General features: G+C 61.4%; 1 protein-coding gene across 7 annotated transcripts in view; it reads left to right on the top strand.

Annotated features, from left to right (window-relative positions):
* The window catches only part of KAZN (kazrin, periplakin interacting protein), a 994,352-nt gene that overhangs the window by 941,844 nt on the left and 27,844 nt on the right, over positions 1 to 24,664 (top strand). For 4 of the 7 annotated variants that reach the window (XM_051834341.3, XM_089299272.1, XM_089299273.1 and 1 more), the window contains 4 exons: positions 1,750 to 1,939; positions 4,839 to 4,969; positions 8,451 to 8,501; positions 9,374 to 9,497. In XM_051834341.3, the coding sequence (XP_051690301.1) occupies positions 1,750 to 1,939; positions 4,839 to 4,969; positions 8,451 to 8,501; positions 9,374 to 9,497 (496 nt within the window). Of the gene's footprint in view, positions 1 to 1,749; positions 1,940 to 4,838; positions 4,970 to 8,450; positions 8,502 to 9,373; positions 11,337 to 24,664 lie in introns of those variants that run through there. The other 3 variants (XR_007914879.3, XM_051834344.3, XM_051834345.3) reach the window with 3 other exon arrangements.

Raw genomic sequence — 24,664 nt, 5'->3', positions numbered from 1 at the left:
CGTGCTTGCTGTGTGACCCCCGGCAGGACACTTGCCCCCTCTGGGCCTCAGCTCCTCACTCTATAGACACCGCAGTTTCCTAAGGTCGCCTGTTCCAGGAGACTCCCAGGGCAGGGCGGGAGCTCGGGCCTCTCCCTGTCCAATGCTGACCCCTAGTGGTGGACACTGTGGCTGCAGGGGTCCTGCCCCAGGGGGCTTCCCAGGGGCAGAAGCGTCTATATTGCAAACCAGGGAAGGGATGCAGGGGAGGCCCCGTCCCCCGAGGCCGCCCAGTGCCCTGCGCATGGGCAGACCTTGCCTTGGTCAACCCCCGCTGTGTTACAGCCGACAGGACTCAAGCCTTTGCCTCCGCCTCCTGGCAGGCATCAGACCCCTCTGCGGGGGTGTGGGCTTGCGGCGGGCACAGCTCAGGGTGACAGGCCCCTCTGCGGGGGTGTGGGCTTGCGGCGGGCACAGCTCAGGGTGACAGGCCCCTCTGCGGGGGTGTGGGCTTGCGGTGGGCACAGCTCAGGGTGACAGGCCCCTCTGCAGGGGTGTGGGCTTGCAGCGGGCACAGCTCAGGGTGACAGGTTTGCTATAACGCAGGCCCGAGCCAGACCTCCCCCGGGCTCGGAGGCCGGGGGATTCCCTTAGAGCCCCCGTCCTGTTGGGGCGCCCCCTGACTGCACGGCCTACACCCTCAGGCTCTCACAGCCAGGGCTGCCGGTGCTTGGCTGGCCCAGCTCCCCCGCTGCAGGGGTGATGAGGACGAGACGGGGGGAGGCGCCTTCCCTGGCTGTGCCCTGGGTCCTGGGGTTGCAGACAGCAGAGGGCGCCCTGGAGGGAAGACGGGGCCCTCGGGTGCAGCGGGAAGACGCAGTGGCAGGCTGAGAAATGGGCCAAGGCCAAGGCTGCCGTGGGCTCAGCTCTGTGGCTCAGCCCCGTGGTCTGTGGCCCGTGGCTCAGCCCGCCTCTCCATGCTGGCTTCCAGGCCCCTGGGAGGGGGGGTTGGGTAGAAACCACACACTGGGCTCTCAGTCAGGCAACTTGGATACTCTGCATTCGCGGAGCCGTCACTTAACCTCTCTGAGCGGATGACCCCATTCTCGCTACTTGCAGGGAGCACATGAGCGCAGTGGATACGGCTAAGGGTTTGCTAAGCCAGAGGGGACAGGGCTGCCTGGTTTGGGGTTGCAGGGCCAACACCATCAGCTCAGCCTCCATCTGCGGACGGACCTGAGCTCCCGGGGGCCGGGGTGGGAGGGCACTGGTCTCACAGGCTCCGAGGGTGCGCGAGCCGGGGCGGGGGGGGCCCTGAGCGTCCCTGGGTAAAGGCGTTTCGTGGTACACGTGGAGAAACTGAGGCTCGGAGGACGCAGGGACCTGCTGCAGATCAGAGCCGCTCAGTGCGGGGGAGGGTGCCTGAGGCTGTAGGCCAGGGCTGTCCACTTCTCTACCAGGAAGCGCACAGGGCTGGGGGCAAGGTCTGGAAAGTTCTAGAACCAGGAGAGATGTGACGTCGGCTTCACCGTATCGGTGTCCACAGCAGGCAGAGCCGGCCGTCAGGGCGCCCCCTTTCTCTCTGCATCTGCTCTCACATTGCTCTCGGTGGGAACTGAGGGGTGACCCCGAAGTGAGCCCCCAGGTGCTTGGCCTGGGGACCCACCAGCAGGGCGGGGCGGGGAGTCAGGGCCTCCCCACTGTGGCGGTGGGCGGTGCCGAGCCGCAGCCACCAGATGCCCTGGGTCACGCCACCGGCTCTCTCTCCAGGCCAAGCAGTCCTTAGCCACCCTGACCAAGGACGTCCCCAAGCGGCATTCCCTCGCCATGCCGGGCGAGACGGTGCTCAACGGCAACCAGGAGTGGGTGGTGCAGGCCGACCTCCCGCTGACCGCAGCCATCCGGCAGAGCCAGCAGACGCTGTACCACTCCCACCCCCCGCACCCTGCAGACCGCCAAGGTGAGTCCTGGCTCCCGGAGGCCCGGGTGGGGGTGGGGCAGAGCCTGAGGACGGGCACTTGTGACCGATCCGTCTAAGAGATGGACTTCAGGCACAGCTGGATCCAGAAGTTCAGCCCACAGCTGGGTCTCTCTGTCTCCGATTGTGTGGCCTCATCTTCAGGCCGTATCTTCCTGCAGCAAGACAGGCCCCAGCAGTTCCAGTTCCAGAGAGAGAAGAGAGAGATCTGTTTGCTGGTTCACTCCCTAAATGGCCACAACAGCTGGGGCAGGGCCAGGCCAAAGCCAGGAGCTTCTTCTGGGTCTCCCACATGGGTGCAGGGGCCCAAGCACTTGGGCCATCATCTGCTGCCTTCCCAGGCACATTAGCAGGGGGCTAGAAAGGAAGTGGAGCAGCCAGGACTTGAACCGATGTCCACGTGAGATGCCGGCAGTGCAGACAGCGTCTACCTGCTACGCCACAGCGCCGGCCCCAGTTCCAGAATTTAAAAGCCTTTACAGCTCAAAAATCTTGGGAAAGAGAGATCATTCCTTCCCCATGTATCCATAGCCAGTCCTAAAAAATGGCTCTGATTGGCCACCCTGGGTCACCTGCCCTCTTGGAACCAATCACTATGGCTAGGGGAGGAGCAGGTTCCCTGATTGGCCAGTCTGGGTCACATGGGGCATTCATTGGCAGGGAAGACCACAGAGCTCCTGGATTGACAGCTCAGCTGACCACAGGAAATGCAGGAGAGGCAGGCACGGTCAGGGCTGTTTGATGCACGCTTTGACGGAGGTCGGCTGCCCGTGGTAACAGCTCTGGACTCCTCGCTGGCCCTCGCACATCTGCAGGGCGCCTGGCTCCCTTCTCTGCGTCTCCCCTTGTGTGGCCGGTGCAGGCTGGGAGAGGCAGCTGGCGGCAGCCGCTGTGCCCCCGGGGACCCTGACCCTTGGGCCTTCCTCACCCACGTCTGCAGTGGGCGTGGGCAGAGCTGGCCCTTGGAGCCAGCAGGAGATGAGCCAGCCCTGGCTTCCAGGGGGCTGGCGGCCGGCGAGGGAGGAGCCGCGGGTGCTGGCCCTGCCTGTCGGGGGTGCAGGTGGGTGGGAACGCACAGACTGCTGGGGTCCGATCCTGGCCCGGCTGCTTCCTGGCGACGTGACCTGTGCCCTTGCCCACGGTCCTTAGTTCCTCACCGTGTGCGGGGGGCATGTGTGGGGCACGCTGAGTGTGTCTACGCTGGGGCCGGGAGGAGTAGCAGCGGCCACTCTCGTCATCCTCACCATTGTCCTCCTCCATGGGGACACCCAGGCTGTCAGATCCCTGGCAGCAAACAGATGCCTTGTCCCCCTTTCCCACGCAAAGGGAGCAGCGGCCGCCTTGGCCTCTGGCCCGAGGGGAGGTGACTTTCCTGGGACAAGCCTGGGGGGGCGCGGAGCCTGAGACCCAGGGAGACTGCCACCTGCCCAAGACCAGTCTCAGAGCAGGTGTGCAGCCGGTGCTCCTGGCTCCTGGTGCAGACCCGGGCGGCTGCATGGCAGAGGTGCCATGTGAGAGCAGTCGGGGCTTGGGGCAGTTTCTGAATCACAGGGCAGCGGCAGGCCCCTCCCCTGTGGAGCTGGGAAGGCGTGGCCAGGCTGACACATCCATCCTCCGGGCCCCTCCTCTTCGGCAGTACCTGCCTCATCTATGCCCATCAGACACCCCCTCCTCCAGGAAGCCTTCTCTCCTCTCTCCCCAGCTTGGTCCCCCGTGACCTCCACACTCCCATGCATCATGGCATTTGCCCTGTGCTGTCCTTGTCATAGCATTCGTCACAGCCCCTCCCACCTGTCCCGTGCCGGCATTGCACTAGGCTTGTGCACACAGCCGCTCTGCCCCGTTTCCCGGTGACAAGCCTGCCTCAAAGGGGCCGAGGGGCGTGCTCACGGCCACCAGCCTGTAGTGCGGGCTCACCCAGATTGTAAATGACTTCAACCAGTGTCCTCCCAGCCACCCGCACCCTCCACCAGACCGTGTGGCCACTGGTGGGCGGGGACTCTCACCAGCCACCAGAACAGAGCAGGCGCTCAGCCAGCCTGTCCCCTGCATCCGTGCCAGCACCTACAGACGGGACAGCCACACGCGGGGCCCTTGCCGCAGGAGCTTCTGAGCCGGGCTTCGCTGAGCACCTACTATGTGCCAGGCCCCGTGAGCCCTGGGACTCAGCACGGATGAGACCCACCAGGTGCCCGCTCCCACGGAGCTGGCGGGATCAGCCACAGACAGAGGCCAGCGAGCAGTGGAGCAGCTGCGGGAGAGGACGCAGTGGACAGCGGGCACTACGGAGAGGAAAGTCAGAGGAGGGCGAGCTGGTGGCTGGGGAAGGCAGGGAGCCCCCAGGGTGGGCAGCGGGGGTAGCAGAGGCTGAGGTGGGGGCCGGGGGCAGTGCAGCTCGGGCACGGTCAGGAGGCCCCGTGTGACCTGAGAGCAGTGACAGTGACAGTGACGAGGGTTCCGTCACTGGGCTGAGGCTGCCTGCTGGGCGGGGCCGTGGCACAACGGACCTCAGAGGGAAAGGGGGGGTGTCCCCCAGGGGAATGAGGTGCCTGGAGGTGTGGAGGCAGCCAGGGGCCCCAGGGGCTGCCGCGGTCTTGCAGGTGAGAGACAGCGGTGGCTGCTGGGGAGGGGGCGGGGCTGGGTGTCCTGTCTGTCCGGGAAATTGCAGAGCTGCGTGGTGCCTGCAAGTCTGCAAGTGAGGAGGGGGCCTCGCCGGGCCCAGAGGCCGAGGGAGGGTCTCCCCGCCAGGGGCTGCACGGAGAGGAGGAGCGCTGGGCACGTCTCTCCCCTTCCCTATGCGCAGCGTCCTTATCTGTGCGGTGGGGGCGGCTGGCCAGGAGGTCCCTGCGGCCCCCGCTCACCCGCTGTCCCTGCTTTCCAGCGGTCAGGGTGAGCCCCTGCCACTCCCGGCAGCCCTCCGTCATCTCCGACGCCTCCGCCGCCGAGGGTGACCGGTCATCCACGCCCAGTGACATCAACTCCCCGCGACACCGGACGCACTCCCTCTGCAACGTAAGGCCAGCAGCAGCGGGGTCGGACGCCACAGGGCGGGGCGGGCAGCGGCCGGGATGCACCTGCTCTTTCCTCTCGCCCACCCAGGGAGCACTGTGGCGGAGGCAGTCCTGTTCCGTTCTTGCCTATGGCGAGCGGCCGTGGATGTGGGGACAAAGAGAGATGAGGCCCGATGGCTCCTTGTGACCGGGCGGGCGCACGTGTCCAGGGTCTGTGCAGCCTGCAAGTCCCCGCCCCTGTCACGAACCCTGTCGGGGATGGTGGCTTCTCCTCCCAGCTGGTGGCCCTCAGCGCTCCGGGCCTCACCGCCACCACCCTCTCCAGGCAGCCCTCAGTCCTCCGTCCAGGGTGGAGTCAGGATTTCGGGTTTTTTGAATGTCCAGTGGTCTCGCATGCATTGGTCTGGAGAGGCGTCCCGTTGAGTTTGTTTTCAGTTTCTTTGCTCATTTAATCGACACTTGGTGATGGCGTCCCTGGCACCAGCTACCAAGAGGCTCATGTCCTGAGCCACGGAAGGGTAGCTGACCGACCGGGCAGGCAGGAAAAGAGGTTTCCTGAGCTCACAGTTCCAGAAGCTGCAAGCCCAGGTGGCAGGTGGCTGGCTCGGGCGGGGGTGGCCCGGCTGTGTCACCCCCTCCCCCAGCTGAGGCCGTCCTGGCCAGAGCATGCGCACGTCAGGAAGCGGGGCAGTGGGCATGGCCGGCCTTGCTCTCTGCTCGCTGCCCTTTGGCAAGAGCTGAGGGCAGTCCCTTCCTAAGGCGGCGCCCCCACCGACCTCCCACCTGCTCCACCTCTGCAGGCTCCCACCAGCCCTGACCAGCGCCACTCGGGGACCGAGGTTCCAACACGTGAACCTTCGGAGGATACCCGCACACGGCACCCAAACCCCCCCGTGCTCCGGGGCAGTGCTGGGGAGGGGGTGCGTCCTGAGACGCCACTGTGAGGCTCCGGGTCAGGGGGCGGGGCCCCTTCTGCAGTTTTGTCCCATGACGCCATCGGTCGTGGAGAGGGGGCCCCTGACGTGACGACAGAGACACCACAGGCTGAAGCCTGCAGATGCACAGCCGATGTTGCCTTAGTGACCGGGAAATGATGGGAAGACGTCGGCCAACAGACCTAGCGGAGCCCGGCTGACGTCAGGACTCTGTCTGGGAGACTGAAGGGAACAAGTCGAGAAGTTGCTGGAACTTACTGAGAAGCCAGTCTGTAACAGCGCTGGCCCAAAACCAACTCCCAAACAGCGCTAACTTGCCCACGTGTGGGTGATCGGGACGGAAGCGGTGTTTTTCAGTCCCTGGTAACGATAAGAAGTGCTCACAGAAGTGCAAAGGCTACAGTACGTCCCAGGAGCCGCCTCGGCCTGGTGCCGTGGGCAGGGGGATTTGCTGGCCCGGGGCCGTGTCCAGCCCGCATCAGGTCGGGAGAGGGTCACCCGTACTCCAGGGGCCTGCCCAGTGCCCAGTGTTTCCTTCCCCACTGGGGCTCCCTGGAAACTGTCTTGTCTCTGGGAGAGAATCCTCGTAACCAAGGCGACCTTGACTCAGCATCAAGACAAGGCGGGGGGGAGGGACTAGCGGGCCTTTGACAACCGCGCTTGGGTCCTGAGGGACCACTGTGGAGTTAGATGGGGAGCCAGCAGTGGTCCCCAGGCAGAGAGCCCGCCCACACCCGGCCCAGGCGAGAACACCTTCCCCAGGCCCATATCTTGTCAGCTCACGGTGGGCCCCGGGCAGCCGTCATGCAGAACCAGCTCTCTGAAAGTCCCTGGGCTACCGCAGCCCCAGGCCCAGCCTCTCCCCCACTTGGCCTTGGCACACAGCTGCTGCCAGAGACGCGGCTCCTGCACGTTGATTTCCGAGCTCACTGGACACTTGGCCAAGAGACAGGTGCTTCACCAAGCCAGTGGTCCACGCACGTGTGCGCACACACACACATATGCGTGTCAGTGGCCAACTTGTCTCCTTCTCTTACCCGTGAACTTAGCAAAGGTGGCCCTACCCAGAGGAGAGCTGTCTATTTTTAAAAAGAATTATTTTATTTATTTGAAAGCCAGAGAGACAGAGATCTTCCATCTGCTGGTTCACTCCCCAAATGGCCGTGATGGCCAGGGTTGGGCGAGGCGGGAGCCAGGAGCTTCATCTGCACATGGGTGCAGAAGCCCAAGGACTTGGGTCATCTTCTGCTGCTTTCCCAGATGCACTAGCAGGGAGCTAGATTGGAAGTGGAGCAGCCAGGACTCAAACCAGTGCCCATATGGGACACTGGTGTCGCAGGTGGAGGCTTTACCCAATATGCCACAGTCCCAGACCGAGGGCGAACTATCTTAGCTGCCTGCAGAATCCGTTCTGTTTGCAAACTCGAGATTTCTCGAGAGTAAAGACTGAACTGCCTTTTGCTACATTTCCTCCCTCCCTCAACCCCTTTATATCCACACAGGTAAGCCAGGAAGAGCCTGAAAATAATTCCAGGTAACCCTCTGTTCCCCGGCATTTGGCCTGGCCCAGCAACAGCAGCACAGCCTAAGCTAGGACCCCGTCATCCTCTCCCACCCTGGGCACTCATTCAGAGCAGAGGTGTGGAGAAGGCTGATGGACATCGCTGTTTCTCTATGGGCATTATGCCTGCAATTCCAGAAACCACCACCAGGAGGCTCCCTAAGAATGACTTCCATGACCCAAGCCAGCTGCCTCCAGGCAGGGCAGACTGGTGCCGGGATGTAGTGAAGGCTGTTGTGTGCCCACAGGCCGCTCAGGGTCCTCTCGCCACCCACCTGGGACAGGACTGGCAACACAGTGGTGATGTCCTGCATCTCCAGGCCTGTGTGGGTCCCAGGCAGACAGAGCCTGCGTGTGGGTCCCCTGAGCCGCCCCAGGGCTCGGGACCGGGGCTGAGTCTGTAGCTGCCCTGGAGCCCTGCCAGGAAGGAGCCCTGGAATCCGTCTTGGTGCGGGCTCCGCTTTCAGGAGCTCTGTGATGCTGACGCCAGGAGCCACTCCTGTTCCTGAACTCTGCATTAATCAGAGAGGCTGCCCTGTGCGACGTAAGAGACCCCTGGTGCGGGTCGCAGGGGCAGTTGGAGCCTGCACAGCCTCCCGAGTCTGTCTCTCCGGATTCTTGGTCACTGTGCTTTCTGCACAGAGCGTCTATGAAATGCACCAAGATCACACCCTGCAGCTCTAACAGGAGCCCAGGCCTTGGAGGGCTAGTCTGTGGGTCAGAGCATGCTGGGAGGACAGAGCAGGTGGGACAGCCCCCCCCCCCCAGGCCTCTGTCTGGGACCCCTGGTGCAGGCAGCACCTTGATGAGCCCCAGGTCCCTCAGCAAGTCCCCTGGGAGTGTCTGTGTCAGGAGATGGGGGCGGGCTCCCCACGGCAGAGGCAGGGGCGCCCCGGGGGATGGCTGGCTTCCGCCGCGGTGGCCACCCCCGTCCTCACGTGTCGTGTGTCTCTGCTGTCTCATCTTCCTTTTTCCTTTGGCTTCAGGGCGACAGTCCCGGCCCCGTTCAGAAGAGCCTGCACAACCCTATTGTACAGGTAGGTGAGCCTGCCCTGGTCGCGCGGCCCGGTCCTCCCCACGGCCATCCCTGCGGCTCCCCGGGCGGGAAGGGGTGTGGCTGGGTGCCTGAGCTGGTCTCAGCTCCTCTCCTGGGGTCACCTCTGCCGGACACGTGGACCTACTAAGTGCACCCGTGTGTGTGTCCTGCTGCCCTGGCCCGTGTCTTCCCGGCACCCAAGGTTTTGAAGTCGTCATCATTATTCCAGGGCCTTTTGTTTTTTACCCATTTTTAGCATTTTCAATGTTCCATCATAAGAGTGAGGAGGGGGCCGTGGGGAAGAAAGCAGGGGCCATCGGTCTCTTCTAGGGGTTGCCCCCTGCTGGTCTGTGTGCTGCCCGCCTACATCCGGGTCCCACCAGGCAAGAGAGCCCACATGCAGATTCCCAGGCCCTTGGCCCTGTAGATTCTGACCAGCAAGCGCAGGGTGGGGCTTGAAACCAAAGGGGCGCTCAAGGGTTTGGGGGCTGAGTCTGGTCTAAGCCCCCCACCCCTTGGCAGGGAGCGCCCCGGGTCTGCACAGCTCTGCTGCAGGCTCTGAATCCTCCCCCTCCCCCCCTTCACCCCGTAGGAAGACAGGGCAGCTCTCATCTTAGCCACGCCCACATCACAGGAGAGACAGCTGGGCGTGGCCGGCCCCGCCCCCTGCCCCCGGCCTGCACCTGCTGCTTCTCAGCCCCGGGTTTCCAGGCTACCCTAGGGTGCAGCAGGCATGGCCGGCCCCGCGCCCAGAGCTGACCTCCGGCGGGGCGGGTCCTGCTTTGGGGGTGGGGCCCCTGGCCTGCGCACTGCCCTGTGCCCAGCTAACTGCCTGCTTCTCCCCCACCCGGGCCCCGGCTGCCGCTCGCACAGTCACTAGAGGATCTTGAAGACCAAAAGCGGAAGAAGAAGAAAGAGAAGATGGGATTCGGCTCCATCTCGCGCGTCTTCGCCAGAGGGAAGCAGCGGAAGTCCCTCGACCCCGGCCTCTTTGATGGTACCGCCCCCGATTATTACATAGAGGAGGACGCGGACTGGTGATAGCCGGCGCCCTGGGCCGGTGCGCGGGGCCGTGCGTGCGTGCGTGCGTGCGAGCGTGGGCGTGCGCGTGTGGCCGTGCGTGGGTGCGCCCTCTGTCACAGATGTACATAGCGCGCCGTGTGTGACGCCGTCCCTGTCTCCGGAGCCACACCGCTGTGTTGTTAACCCGGTTCCCCGTTTGTGTTCTCAATGTCCGGGTCCTTTAATCCCCTCCCGTTTTTGTTCCGTTCGCTGTCTCCACGTCCCCCCTTCTCCTCCGTGTGATGAAATGTGGGAACTTGAAGGACTGCTGTGTACTTCTAAATACCGCGAGGGTCGCAGCCCGGAGCGAGCGTGGGCGGCTCCCGCGCACCTGCGGGTCTCTGCCCCGGCGTCCGTGCACCTGCGGGCCGCCCCGGGGTCTCCGCCCCGGGCCCAGGTCCCCCGCACTGGGCTGCCCCGGGAGAGGTCAGCCGGGCCGCCACTGACGCCTGCCAGTTTTTACATTGCGTGGCCGTTTGTCTCTTTATGGAAAAAGAAAAAAAAAAAACCTGTTCTGTTTAATTTATTTGCACAAATGCAGAAAACTTATTCTATCTAAATTATTACGTACATAACGGAATGTATATTTTTCCACGGGGTGGGGCGGGAGGCGGGGTTTCTGCCGACATGTCTGTCTGTCTGCCTTGCCGGGTGCGGCTTAGGCGGCCGCCTGGGGCCGTTGGCTTTCTCAGCTTGCTCTCTCTGTGTCTCGCTCTCTCTCCCCCGGTCTCCCCTGCTCTCCCGCCCCTGCACGAAAGGGACCTGCCCCTTCTCACGGCCTCTCTCTGTATGCGTTTATTTGCCTGGCATACACGGCACGCCCCACCCGGCTCTGCCTCTTGAGACAGTGAAAAGCCGGGGCAGGACAGCCCACCCCTCTCCAGGTGCGACCCCAGGACCCCCGGCCTGAGCTGCTTCCCCAGGGGGCCTGGAGCTGCGCCCTCCCCCCACACCCTGGTTTATTCTGCACCCGGGCCTGGCAGGTGTCCCGGGGGGATGGCTGTTGGGGACGCAGCTTCCACTCTGGCTTGTCCCTTGGGCCACATTTAGACTCTCTCGGGGCCCTGCCCGCCCACGCATCACACCTGGAGTCCGCTGTCCCCAGGCGGGCGGGGAACGCTGGTGGGAACACGCCCGTTGGGGGAACCGTGTCGGCCAGGGAGCCGTGTGCATCCTGGCGCCAGGTGAGGGGGACAAGCCAGCTTCTCAGCCAGGGCCACCTCGCAAAGCCTAACGCGCCCCTGCCCTGCCCTGCGGACCCCGTGCTGCTGCCCCTAACCACTGACCGCCCAGCCCCCCTCCAGGCGCCCTGCAGCGCTCACGGAGCCTCCCTGGGGAAACGGGTGGGACCTTTGCTGCCAAGTCTGGGACACGCGGAGCAGGCGGGGGCCCCAGGGTGGCCTCCGTGTGACCGCAGCCGAGCGGGCACCTTCCCCACCGAGAGCCCTTCTGGAAAATGCTTTTCTTCCCCATGAGTTTGATTTCTCGGTTGATTTTCATCCCTCCCCCCGCTTTTACCGGCGCACAAATCAGATCGCAGCCTCTCCCGGTAATGACCCCGTAGTTCCTTTTCATTTCGGTTTTTGTAAATTAGGAGATAATTCTCAGAGTCACTAAGGATGATTTATTTAAGAGAACTGCATCAAATAGCGAATGAGTTATGGGTAACATTAGATGGAGCGAACCTTTCCCCCGGAGAAAGGTCCCTCTGGAAGGCATGGATGCAAATATAAAATATTAAAAAAAAAATCTAAATAAAGCTTATTTTAAAATATGATCGAATTCTATGTGATTTGATTGCTTCTCTGTTGCTCCGGGCGGGAGACCGTGCCCGCTGGGAGGCGCAGCCCGGCGTGGCCTGCTCCTTGCAGCGCCAGGGCTGTGGCCCGGGGCGGTGGCACGAGGGGCGGAGGAAAGCTGGCCGGCTTCTGGGCCCAGGGAGCCCCCCGCCAAGACGTCTCTGATTTGGAGGAGCTGCCAGCATGCAGGGCTGCCCTGGGGGCCTCACGCACCCCTCCGCGCCTGGCACCTTCGGAGCTCAGCGGCCCCGTCAGCTTTCGTCTGCTTCCTCCTCCCCCCAGGGCCCCCTCCCGACACCCACAGGTGGAGCCTGTCACTTTGGGGCGTGTCGCTTCCCCCTCCCCGCTCCCTGCAGGCTGAGTGGTGTAAGAGAGACAGCGAGGGAGCCACGGGGCTTCCTTGGTGGAAGCTGTGGGGGGGCCAGGCTTTTCCGGGCCCCGGGAGAGTCCCCCGGGGGCACCGTCCAGGCCTTCCCTGGGGAGACTGCACTGTGGGGCCCCACGATGAGACCTGGGGTTTTGATGCCTCCAGTGATTCTAAGGAGCAGCAGGGACTGAGACCCCCAGGCTGATCCCTGGAGGGCAGCTGTGTCAACACACATGCCACTGCCCCTTTCCCTGGCCCTGTGTAGACATCACTAATCAATCCAAGAGCCCTTCCCACCCATCCCAAAGTGGCTCCTGATTTCTCACTTTACAAAGCCACTGCCAATCAACGGGAGTCGGCAGATGTCTAGAAACTAACCCAGCTCCTCACACTGGACACATGGCCGGCGGTGGGGGTGGGGAGAGACTGGCCCAGAGAGGAGCGGCTTGGCCAGCCTCCTAGCTTTCCTACCTACCATCCTGCCAGGCTCCAGGGCCAATGCACACCGTGTTCAAATCTTTGTAGGTCCACCCCAAAGCACAGGACCTCCTTGGCTAAAAGAATACAGGAGACCTTGCTCCAAATGGTCCATCTCCAAGTGGTACCTATTAGTTGGAAATTAGGGCTACCCAGGTGTGTCCAGGGCCAGGCCCCCACCACACAGGTTGTGCACTGCGTTATTCTAGAAGGTGGCATTCTCCGGACTACCTCGAGAATGGTGCCCTGTGTTGTGCAGTGCACAACCTGCCCGACTGTTCTGTGGTCCTTTTGTGTGTGCTCTCACCCGTGCTGGCAGGCTGCAACAGGGGTAACTAATAACAGTAACAACAATAATAATACTTAACATTTAGTAAGCATTTATGCTAGGCTGGGCTCCATGCTACACACTCTCCATGTATTAACTTGGTTAACTCTCCCAGCAGCCTGTGTTGCCGATGAGAAAACAGAGACTGGGTGTATCCAGGGTCACAGTGGAGTGAGCGTCCTCCTTGGGAGTCTGGCTGCAGAGTTGGTGCCCCTAACTGCTGGTGCCGGGCTGGGAGCGGGCAGGTGCGCTCGCCCCCTAGAGGAAGTCTTTGGTACTGCAGCCGGGTCCACCAGTGGCCCCTGGCATGCCCTCCATCTGCCTTACTTTTGTGACTTATGTCCCATCAGCCTTCCCCCACCCAGGCCCAGAAAACCCCCAAGTGGAGCTGGGGGGGGGGGGGAGCAGAGCAGAAGCACCTGACAGCCACGCTCTGAGCCAGAGCCCTCGCAACACCACCTGTGGCTCCTTTGCATTTCTGGGTGCCGGGTTTTGGAAATCCCTGTTTGCTTTCTTAGCATATTACTGAGAAGTAGCAGGTAATCAGTTGCCTTCGAAGCAGGGAACATGTGACGTGGTATGCGACACTCCCAGAATCCTCCGAGGAAAGATCTGCCTTTGGGAAGTCACGTGGGCCCCCTCTAGAGGTCCCTTGTAGCCCGCTGGGGGTCTGGATCATGCCTGCATCGCTGCCTCCTGGCCTGACCTTGCAGCTGATTTCAAGCAGGCTGTTCCATGAGCCTCAGTATTCTCATTCACAAAATGGGCGTAGCAGTCCTGCCCTCCTCGTAGGCTCAGAGCAAGCGTTAAGTGTTTGGAAGACTGGGCAGGACTGGCTCCATGCTGGTGTTCCCTGGGGTTTGTAACCTGTGGGTTTAGTTAGGGAAGCTGCGTGGAAACAGCCTGTGCCGTCTTGAGCCCAGAGGTGACGCCATCAAAACGTGCCCCGGGCTTGAGGTCAGGGCCCTGCGCTGTGAGAAGCTGCAGTCCCTCCAGCAGCCAGGTTCTGTGAGCACCGGACCCCAGGGTCCAAGTTCAGGTCCAGTGCGGTTGTGGAAGAGGAGCTGGGCTCCCACGCGTCGGGCAGGGACAGCGCAAGGCCTTTGCCCCTGGACGCTACCAGCCCTGATGGCTTATGTCTTCTCTGGACTCCCAGGAGACACGTGGGGACGTCAGACCGAGGGCCCAGCCTGGGGAGGGGTGTGTGCAGGGCCAGGGCCGGCATGGGCTGGCAGTGGGCTGTGCGTGTCCCTTAGCATTCCCTTTGTGCCAGGTACTGTTCTCTTTCCCAGTGGTCACTCCTGTCATCCTTCCAACAACGCGTCCATTGTACAGGTGGGCAGACCAAGGCACAGAGAGGTGCGGCTCTTGCCCAGAGGCACAGAGTGAAGAGCTTCGACTCCAGCAGTCCAGCTTCCAAGTGTGTGTCCTTGGCAGCTTTGCTACGCAGTGCTGGGGTCGCCCCCAAAGAGAAAGCCTCGCTGAGCGGAAGGGGCCGAGCCCCGAGCAGGACGCTCTCTGGGACTTGGTTCCTCGGCCCCAAAGGGGAAGAGATTGGAAGAAATAGGAGGTTTGCAAACGGTGTACCTGGCTCAGGGGGTCCCTGGCTCAGGGGGCAGCCGTCACTGGGGAGGCAACGCTCCTGTCCGTTACACCCGAGCTGCCACGTGGGCGTCCACTTGAAGGAGCCCACGACAGACAGCGAGCAAGTGAGAGAAAAAGAGGAGCCTTGAAACCCACAGGCGGATCCATGGCTGCAGATTCCCAGGCCCTGCCTCGCTCCTGCTGAGGGCCGGGGCCCGGGGGTCGGCAAGCACCCAGGGGACGCGGGGCAGACTGAGGGCAGCGGCACCGTGTCCGTGTGCTGTGAACCATGCTTGCCGCAAGCTGGGACCGCCGTGGGCTCCCCCAGTGAGGGAGGGACCTGAGCCAGACCCTCGGCGAGGGGCCGGGCTGAGCAGAGAGCAGGGGGGTGGAGCCAGCCTCAGAAGCCCCCAGCCCCCCACTAGGAGGGGTTCCCTGTGTTTCCTGGAGGCCACGGGGCAGGAGGTGCGGACGGGAGCTGCACCGGGACAAGCCAGGTTCTGAGCGTGGTGTCCCCCATATCAGACTCCTCCTGACCCACGGCCAACTGAGACTTTGCCAAGCCCTGGGCGGCCCTGAGCCCTTGACCTGGAGTCTGTGGCACCCCACGGACGCCAGATGTTGAGCCCGAAATCCGGAGCGAGCCCACCCAAGCCGTGCTCCCAAGAGCCTGGGACGTGAAGCTCCGCCCAGACCGTGGCCCCCGCCCCCACCACGCAGTCAGGACCTTGGAGCCTGGCTCTGGATCCCCGGCTCCCAGCTCACTCAGACTCCCTGTGTGACCTCGGCCAAGTCTGGCTCCCTCCTGGGGCTTCAGGTTTGCTCTAAAATACACGCGGGCCATAGCGATTTCCCTGGGGGCCGTGGGCTCTTAGGGGACCCCACCCCGGAGGAGTTGTGGGCAAGGGGAGGAGTCAGCAGCCCTGTTCTCGGCCACCTCCCCGCACCCAGACGCTGCCCTTCAAGCCTGGACTCTAATTTTTTAAGGTTTATTTTATTTGAGAGTTACAGAGAGAGAGAGAGAGAGAGAGAGAGAGAGAGAGAGAGAGGTCTTCCATCTGCTGGTTCACTCCCCAAGCGGCTACAAAGGCCAGGGCTGGGCCAGGCTGAAGCCAGGAGCCAGGAGCTTCTTCTGGGTCTCCCATCTGGGTACAGGGCCCAGGGACTTGGCCCATCCTCCACTGCTTTCCCAGACGCATTAACAGGGAGCTGGATCGGAAGTGGAGCACCTAGGACTCCAGCCAGCACCACAGCGCCAGCCCCCCAAATTCCGGTTTATTTAGCTTTTAGATGCAATTTAATTTGCAGGATCTGTGGCATCAGGGAAGTGTGACACCCCCTTAGGCCCCTTCCGAGGGCATCCAGGATGGGAGGAGGCTGTGGGTGCCTGTGGATGAATCCCTCCCTCACAGGGCCCCGGGCTTCCCGCCTACAGCCCCTCCATAAGTGGGAGGCGTACAGGCCTCTCCTTCACCCTGGAAGAGTGAAAAAAGTGGGGCCCCCAAGCCTCTGCGAGTCTGCAAAGCAAAGCCAGAGACCCTGCTTGGGAGGCCACACACACCCCCAGATGAACCACTGAGACGGTGTGGCCCGGCATCGCCCCCCGACACAGCCCTCTCCAGTTTGTAATGGGTTGAGAGGGTAGATTCTGGGCAGACTCCCTGGGTTTTCACCTCGGTCCTGATGCTTGCTGCCTGGGGGCCCCCAGCCCCTTGCTTACCCTGCTGTGCCTCAGCGGGGCTGACGGCATCCCAGGTGAGCTGCAAGGCTGAGGTGAACTGAGCCGTGGATGAGGCTCAGCTCAGGGAGGGAGGCACTGAGTCAGGAGGGTGTTGCTGATGGCGACATGGCCTCGTCACAGCCTCTGGGCAGCACGGGCCCCTGACGCAGCTGAGGCCGGGCCAGGTAAGTTCAGCCACCTGCCCCAGCCGCCGGCCCAGCCCGCGTGTAGACCCGGAGGAATCAAGTGTGGAGCCGAGAGGGCTCTCGGTGGCCTCTGGCCCACCTCCCCCGCTTTGCACACGGCAGGGACTCGCCTCACCAGGCAGCTGCTGCCGTTCTGGGGCCCGGGGCGCCCCACTCCCAGGCCTCAAGTTGCCCAGGCCCTAAGGTTCAGCTGGGGAAATTTTTCTGGGTGCCGGTGCTGTGGCACAGTGGGTTAAGCCACCACCTGTAGTGCCAGCATCCCAAACAGGCACCAGTACGCGTCCCGGCTTCTCCACTTCCGGTCCAGCTCCCTGCTAATGCACTTGGGAAAGCAGCAGGAAATAGTTCAAGTCCTTGGGCCCCTGCACCAGCGTGGGTGAAGAAGCTCCTGGCTCCTGCTTTGGCCTGGCCCAGCTCTGGCTGTTGCAGTCATTTGGGGAGTGAACCAGTGGATGGAAGACCTCTCTCTCTCTCTCTCTCTCTCTCTCTCTGCCTTTCAAATAAATAAAATAAAACCTATTTAAAAAGTGGGAAAAACAGTCTCTGGTCAGCAAGCCTTGGCCACGCGGCCTCGTGTCTGTTCCATGGACGTCTGAGAACACGTCTTTCTTATCAAGGCTCTGACAAGCTATGCAATGGAGAAAATATTTAATTTCCCCATCTGCGTGTCTAAGGTCGTGGCCCCTCTTTGTCTCCAGGCCAAGGCTCTGCCCCCTGCAGGCTGGATTCCCGCTGCGGGCTCACTCAGCTCCGATGGGTGTGGACTTGCCCTTGTTTGCAGGGTCCCTGGGCCAGGGCGGCAGGGGACAGACAAGGGGACAGCACTTGTTTCAGAACCCAGAGCAGGGCCCTCCAGGCTTAGGGGAATCTGGGAGCAGCCGTGGAGGAGGGAAATGGGGTCTTACCCAGGGCTGCCCTCGAAAGCCTTGAGTCATCGCAGGATCTTGAGACCCCCAGGCCCCTCCCCCAGCCCATGGTCTAGGGCGAGCAGGGAGACTCCGGGCCGGGGTCAGGGCGCCTGCAGCCAAGACTCAGGCGTTCGTCCTGGGCTCTGCCAGGGGTCGGTAGGGTTTCTGATGGAGGCACGGGTGACCCCGTATTTCCCAGACGTGGAGGCCCAGCATGTGGAGGGGGTGTCAGAGAACTGAGGACAAGGACTGGCTTCGGGCAGAACGGGATAGAACTGGGAGAGAGCGGTGTATGATTTCCTGATGTTTATGGAGTACCTGCTGGACCAGGCGTGTGCTGGGCACCAAACATGCGCTCATTAAGTCGTTCAGCAAACACTAACAGAACAGTTCCTTTGTGCTAAGCTTAGGGCTGAGAGCTGAGCATGCAGTGACCGTGAGATACTGCTGACTGCCCTAGGTCACCCTCCCCCAAGTCACAGGCTCTGTGTGACCATCTCCACTTTACAGGTGAGGACACCGGGGCTCCCAGAGGTGACATACAGAGCCCAAGGAGACATGAGAGAGGGGACCAGGACAGGAATGGGGGCCGCACAGACTGTTGTGCGGAGCCACTGCTCGGGCAGATTCGATGGAAGACGCTGAAGCGATCGGCTGTTAGGATAGGGCTCGGCTCTCCCAGTTCCCAGTGTCCGGAGCTGCAGGGGGGCTGACGGGGAGCCGTTAACACAAGGGGCAGCCGCGCCCCGGGATCCTCGGCCCCGTGCTGCAGCTCTGATCATTTCTGGACTCCAGGAAGCCTCGTGCTGTGACCCCGGCGCCTCCTGCTATCACGGTTCAGGGGCGCCCTGGGAACAGCCAACGCGCCTTGGCCGAGGGTGGGTGGTTTGCCCTCCCTGGCTAAGAGGACGCCAGGCAAGGCGGGGACTCCCAGTGGTGCCCGGGGCCATAGGCTCGGGTCTGGGGGCCCCTGTCCCTGTGAGCAAAGGGACAAGGATGCACCCAGCCCTGTCACAAGGCCCCGGGCTCAGGGAGGCTCAGGCAGAAGGCATCTGAGATGTCCCCAGGCCTCTCCCCCGACGGCCGCCCGGCGCTCCCAGCGTGGCCCCAGGCTGAGCACACGCAGCTGGCAGGGGCCCCACGCGGGCCGTGGACAAGGAGCTCTTGCTGCCCATGCCCTGTGCTCAGAGGTCCACTCCAGCTGCCTGTGGGCTCTGCTTTCCAGGGCACCCTCCCCCACCCCCGCCCAGCCCCTGGCACAGAAGTTTACCTGGAAAAGAGATCAGAAAAGAGGGTCAGGGGTGAGCGTGCCCAGGGAGGCGGGCAGCTGGGAAAGATGGGCTTTGTCGCCAGTCAGACTCTAGGAGGGACTTCCCCAGGGTAGGCGCTGTTCCGGCCGTGGACAGCCTAGCGGGAGGGAAGCTGATGGTGCGCATTTTACAAGTGTGAATGGCTGTCCTGGGTTAACTGTGTTCGCCCTCCCGGGGCCCCCTCTCAGCATCTTCCCCTTGAGTCCCCAGCATCAGGAAGCACTTGCCAAGCTTGCCCGGGGACAGAGAGCTGGGCGGGGCAGAGCTGCCACCTGCAGGAAACCTGTCCCCTGCCCCTTGGGAAATTCTCAGCAGTGGGAGGAGGCGCCGAGGGAGGCGGGGGGCAGCCAGCAGCCACGGCAGGACAGCCACGCAGCCGACGCAGCTGGACCCGAAACGAAGGCAGGGGGCCGAAAACAGAAAGGGCACAGAGTCGTGATTGTGGGCGGGGCAGGGCTGTGCCGGGCTGTCCCGCTCAGAGCATGCCGGGAGAGAGGCACGTGGGTCTGTGGGGGGCAGATTAAGATTGATTATTTATTTATTTAAAAGTCAGAATTGGGGCCAGCGCCATGGCGCAGTGGGTTAATCCTTCGCCTGCAGTGCCAGCATCCCATATGGGCGCTGGTTCTAGTCCCAGCTGCTCCTCTTCCGATCCAGCTCTCTGCTGTGGCCTGGAAAAGCAGTAGAAGATGGCCCAAGTCCTTGGGTCCCTGCACCCATGTGGGAGACCTGGAAAAGGCTCCTGGCTCCTGGCTTCCGATCGGTGCAGCTCCTGCCATTGTGGCCATCTGGGGAGTGAACCAGCGGATGGAAGACCTCTCTCTCTGTCTCTCCCTCTCACTGAAACTCTACTTCTCAAATAAATAAATAAAATATTTTAAAAAATAGAAAAAAAAGAATTGCAGAGAGGGTGAAAGATAGAGAGAGAAATCTGCTAGTTCATTCCCCAGATGGCCACAATGGCCGGGGCAGAGCCAGGAGCCAGGAGCTTCTTCCAGGTCTCCCACATGGAGGCAGGGACCCAAGCACTTGGGCCATCCTCTGCTGCTTTCCTGGGTGCATCAGCAGGGAGCTGGATCAGAAGTGGAGCAGCTGGGACTCCAACTGGAGCCCATACGGGATGCTGGCGTCATAGGCCACAACTTCATTCACTTTGCCACAGCACTGGCCCCAGTACTCAGGTTTTTAGCCTGGGCCCTCCAAAGGGTCCTCCTGGCCTGGAGCTAGGGTGCTGTGGGGTGGTGACAGGGCCCAGGTCTCTCTGCTGCCCGCATTCAAGGCACCCCACGAAGCTCTGCTGGGTTGGCAGGAGATGAAGCGGGGAGAGAGACCCCTCCCTCCCTGCCTGCCTTCCTCCCGAGAGCTAGCACTTAAGGGGCTCATTCTGCCCCAGGCAGTGGTGGGCTGGAGCCAGCTCCCATGGGCCCAAGATGACTGTGGCCATGGCATCCGCAGGGATAGTCTCCCCACCACGGACCACGGCAAGCAAACGCTCCCACATAGTGTGTTTTCTAAAAACATGAGAGCATTTAGGCTGCTTAGGTAGGAGAGGTACCCAGTGAGCAAAACCACGCCCAGCTCCTGCCCACGTGGTGTTCAGTCTAGGGGAAACACAGGCATTCATCAAAGAACTACACAAGCTCTAGTTACTCGCGGCTGTGAGAAGGGCTGTGCAGGAAAAGTGCCTGAAATTAAAGAGCTTTGGGAGCATGTGTGTGTGTGTGTGTGTGTGTGTGTAGGGTCAGGGCAGGTCCACCCCTTTAAGTGACCAGGGAAGGATTCCCTGAAAAGGACAACATAGGAACAGGGTCTTGAAGGCTGCCTAGGAGTTCACCAAGCAGAGAAGAGAGCTGTGGCCACCGCCAGGCAGGCGGAGAGAACAGCAGGTGCAGGGGGGCAGTTAGGCGCATCGGGATGTGCCGGTGGCACAAGGTGAGGCTGGCATGATGGGTGGGGCTGGGACATCCCGCACCTGTCAGTCACAGTCAGGAACTTGAACTGCACCAGGGAGCCACAGAATTTTGATCTCCTATCACAAGATTTTTAAAAAATCACTCTGGGCCCAAGGAGGATGGAGGGTGGAGGGCGAGGCAGGGCTCGGGGTGGGAGACAGCAGAGCCGAGCGGAGCTGGGCATCCAACAGCGGGTAGACTCTGGAAGGGTAGAGCTTCGCAGGGGAACTTTGAACTTGGCCTGACCCCACCGCGCTCACCGTTTGAGGTTGGGGCTTTGGTGGAGCAGCAGCAGCCCCAGCAGGTGCAGGGACACACCTGGCCCCTCCCCCTCCAGGGCAGCCCCTGTCATGGCGCCATCCCCAGCTCGGGCAGCCAGGACACCTCTCACATTCATGATGATCGCTTCTGCCCCGGCTCCCGTGAAATCTCCTGGTTCCGTGGGTTTTCCCCAAGGAAGTCGATGCCAGGGGCATCCTATCTGATGCCACGAAGTCCAGGGGATGTCACCCAGCCCGGCAGCTGGGCAGAGGCTGGAAGGTAAATGGTAAAATAAGGAAGCATTCTCTTTTTTTAAGGATTTTATTTGAGAGGTAGAGTTACAGACAGTGAGAGGAAGAGACAAAGAGAGAGGTCTCCCTTCCATTGGTTCACTCCCCAAATGGCTGCAATGGCTGCAGCTGCGCCGATCTGAAGCCAGGAGCCAGGAGCTTCTTCTGGGTCTTCCACATGGGTGCAGGGCCCAAGGACTTGGGCCATCCTCCACTGCTTTCCCAGGCCATAGCAGAGAGCTGGATTGGAAGTGGAGCAGCTGGGACTAGAACTGGTGCCCATATGGAATGCCAGCGCCGCAGGCAGAGGATTAACTTACTGTGCCATGGCTCCAGCCCCAGAAACCATTGTTAATTGTTAGAGCACTAGGTCCTCCCCACAGCTCTGCCAGGGGCATCTCTCGTGGGGCCTGGGGCACCAGGGTTAGAAATGTTCTTTCCATGTCGCCAACATTGTTGCATAGCTGGTTAAGCTACCGCCTACGCTGCCGGAATCCCATACAGGCATGGGTTCGAGTCCCAGCTGTTCCACTTCCCATCCAGCTCCCTGCTAATGCGCCTGGGAAGGCAGCAGAAGATGGCCCAAGTGCTTGGGCCCCTGCATCCATGTGGGAGACCTGGATGGAGCTCTGGGCTCCTGGCTTTGGGCTGGCCTAGCACAGCCATTGCAGCAGTCGAGGGAGCAAACCAGTAGGTGGAAGATCTCTCTCTCTCTCTCTCTCTCTCTCTCTCTACCCCTCTCGCTCTGTAACTTTGACTTTCAAATAAATAAATAACTCTTTAAAAAAAAAAAAAGCAAAAACAAAGAATTCCAGGCCTAGAAGGGGCCAAGGAGGCCGCCTGGTCCAACCCTGTGTCTTGAGCAGAACCGTGCTGGGGGGAGGGGCATGGTCTGTGTCTCAGTGAGGTCCTGGACCCAGGGCAGCGATCCCACAGAGGCTCTGGGGCGCCTGTGTCCCGCACGGGCATCCCCAGGATTGAGTTCCAGCTGCTTCGCTTCTGATCCACTCCCTGCTAATGCGCCCAGGGAGGCAGCAGATGACGGTCAAGTACAAGTTCCTGCCACCCACGCGGGAGGCCTGGATGGAGCTCCAGGCCCCAACCCTAGCTGTTGTGAATATTTGGGAAATGAACCAGCAGGGGGTTTCTCTCTCTCTCTCTCTCTCTCTCTCTCTCTCTCTCAAATAAATACATAAATAAAACTTTGTCTAGAAACACAGAGGCTCCACGGAGAGGAACTTGACTGGGAGACCCTCCTGCTCCCCGCCCTGCCTGGGGAGGGGGCAGCCCTCACTCCTGGTGGGAACTTTTTTTTTTTTTTTTAAAGAAAATTTTGTTTATTTATCTGAAAGTCAGAGAGAGGGAAGGTCACTCTGCTCCTTCACTCCCCAGATGTCCACAGCGGCCAGGGCTGGGCCAGGCTGAAGCCAGGAGCCAGGAGCTTCACCCGGGTCTCTTACAGGGGCGGCAGGGGCCCAAACATTTGCACCATCTTCCACTGCTTTTTCCCGGGTGCAGGGAGCTGGGTCAGAAGTGGAGCAGCCGGGGCTCCCCATATGGGACGCTGGTGTAGCGAGTAAGACTGCCACCTGCGATTTTACCCACTACACCACAGCGCCAGCCCCATAGGCTTGGGGTCCTGGCTCTCTCGGGTAAGAGGCCCAGGTGCCCGACTCACAGTGGCTGCTCCCGACTCACAGAGGGCGGGCATCTTTCCTCGCTCTCGCTGGACCCTGGACGCAGGCCCAGGGACCCCCACCTGCCAGCCCCTGAGGTGACAAATGTCAAACTCAGCGCAGGGGGAAGAGGGGCTGTTTCAGGAGCATAGAGCTGCAGCTTCTACCAGACACAGGCGGAGGCACTGGGGGCCTTTCTGGCCATCAGCTCTGGGCATCGCCCACACTGCGGCCATCATCCCAGCCCAGGGCTCACTCTGGCCAGGGGCCACCATCATGCTCTTCCAAGCAGCTCCATGATTCAGTATCCCAGTGCCTCGGGGTCTGGTGGGCAACCCTGTCAACCTGAAGAGCGATTAGTGAGGGAGTCTCCAAGGAATGAGGGCATTGATTCGGGGACCACAGAGCACAGCACCGGGGTGCACCATGGGTGTATCCAAAGACTGAGGTGGGGTGCTTTAAAAGCAAAACGAGGCAGAATAAATAAGATATATATATATATATTTTTTTTTTTGACAGGCAGAGTGGACAGTGAGAGAGAGAGACAGAGAGAAAGGTCTTCCTTTGCCGTTGGTTCACCCTCCAATGGCCGCCGCGGCCGGCGCACCGCGCTGATCCGATGGCAGGAGCCAGGTGCTTCTCCTGGTCTCCCATGGGGTGCAGGGCCCAAGCACTTGGGCCATCCTCCACTGCACTCCTGGGCCATAGCAGAGAGCTGGCCTGGAAGAGGGGCAACCAGGACAGAATCTGGCGCCCCGACCGGGACTAGAACCCGGTGTGCCGGCACCACAAGGCAGAGGATTAGCCTAGTGAGCCACAGCGCCGGCCTAAACAAGATATTTTGCAACCACCCTTGGACATAGGGCTGAGAGCAAGAGTGGCCCCAGTCCAGGCTGAACACACAGGAGCGGGCAGATGTCGCTGGGGGAGTTCTGTGTCCGGTTGTGGTGGCCTTGGTACAGTCTGAGGTTCGGGCAGAATGTTTTGTGACAGTTACGATGGGGCGATCATGTGTGGGAACCCTTCCTTCGTAATCTCCTGGATTTATTTATTTGTTTGAAAGGCAGAGCAAGTGTGAGAGACAGCTCTCTATCCACTGATTCATTCCCCAATAGCTGCAATGGCCAAGGCTACTCCAGGCCAAAGCCAGGAGCCAGGAACTCCATCCCGGCCTCCCACATGGGTGGCAGGGGCCCACGCACTTGGTCCGTCTTCCACTGCTTTTCCAGGCACATTAGCAGGGAGCTGGATCAGAATCAAGGGCTCTGATGTGGAATGTTGGCATTGCAAACCATGGTTTAACTCACTGTTCAACCCCAACACCAGCCCCTATTTTTGTTAGGGTTGACCTAGTGGCTCCATCTTGATTCTAGAACTTCACCAGTCCACAAAGACAGGCAGGCAGCAGTACAGAGCCCTGGGTTACGTGTGCACCAGTCCTCCCCCGTGTCCACCTCCGCCAGTCCGTCGCCATCAGATGTCCCTGGATCCCATGAAGTTGTGTCTTGGTGATGTGGTCTCATTGTCTGTGTGTGTGTCTCTCACGCTGACCCGTGTCAGGGCTCCTAGCTCCCCAGCCACCTCCCAGCCGCGGAGAGCAGGTCTCCTCCACACCCCCCTCACCCGCCCATCTCTTGCCGGTTCTACCCGTGCCTGCCAATAACCTCTAGTAACAAAGCCGAGGTATCCGAGAACAGGGAGAGGCTCTTCCTACCGCGGGAGGTGGGAGTCGTAGACGGCAGCCCAGCCCCCACACGAACTCACTGCAAATGTCAGGTGACCTCGCTGAGCCTTGGGTTCCCATGGGAAGTGTGCCCTTTGCCCTTTTAGCCCTGGGCAAGAGCAAGATAACCTGAACCTCCTCATGAGAATAGCCAGGTGCTTCGTGATTGCATCTGTATTGGGTACAAAACCAAACAGAACCAGAAAGGGCTGGGCTGGGAAGAAAATGGTGTGGTTGGTCCAGTTCCCATAAGCCGGGCTTTTGCCATCACTAACAACACTGAGCATCACGGGGAGCCTGGCCCGGGTAAGGAAGACCCAGGGAGATGTGGCTGCTGACCTCAGAGACCGCGGCAGTGCAGGGGACAGAGCCTTACCCGGCTGTGGCAGCCCAACATGCAGAGCGGCAAGGGGACAGCACTGCGGCCAGGGGACATCCACCGGGAGCTGTGGCAGAGAAAGACAGACTGAGAGGGGCCCCCCTCTGCAAAGCCGCCACAGC

This window comes from Oryctolagus cuniculus, chromosome 7 (assembly GCF_051225735.1).
Source record: "Oryctolagus cuniculus isolate XC-2025 breed Fujian yellow rabbit chromosome 7, ASM5122573v1, whole genome shotgun sequence".
NCBI classification, from domain to species: Eukaryota; Metazoa; Chordata; class Mammalia; order Lagomorpha; family Leporidae; genus Oryctolagus; species Oryctolagus cuniculus.
Note: the sequence above shows the minus strand (reverse complement) of the source record. Positions and strands in the feature narration are given on the sequence as shown.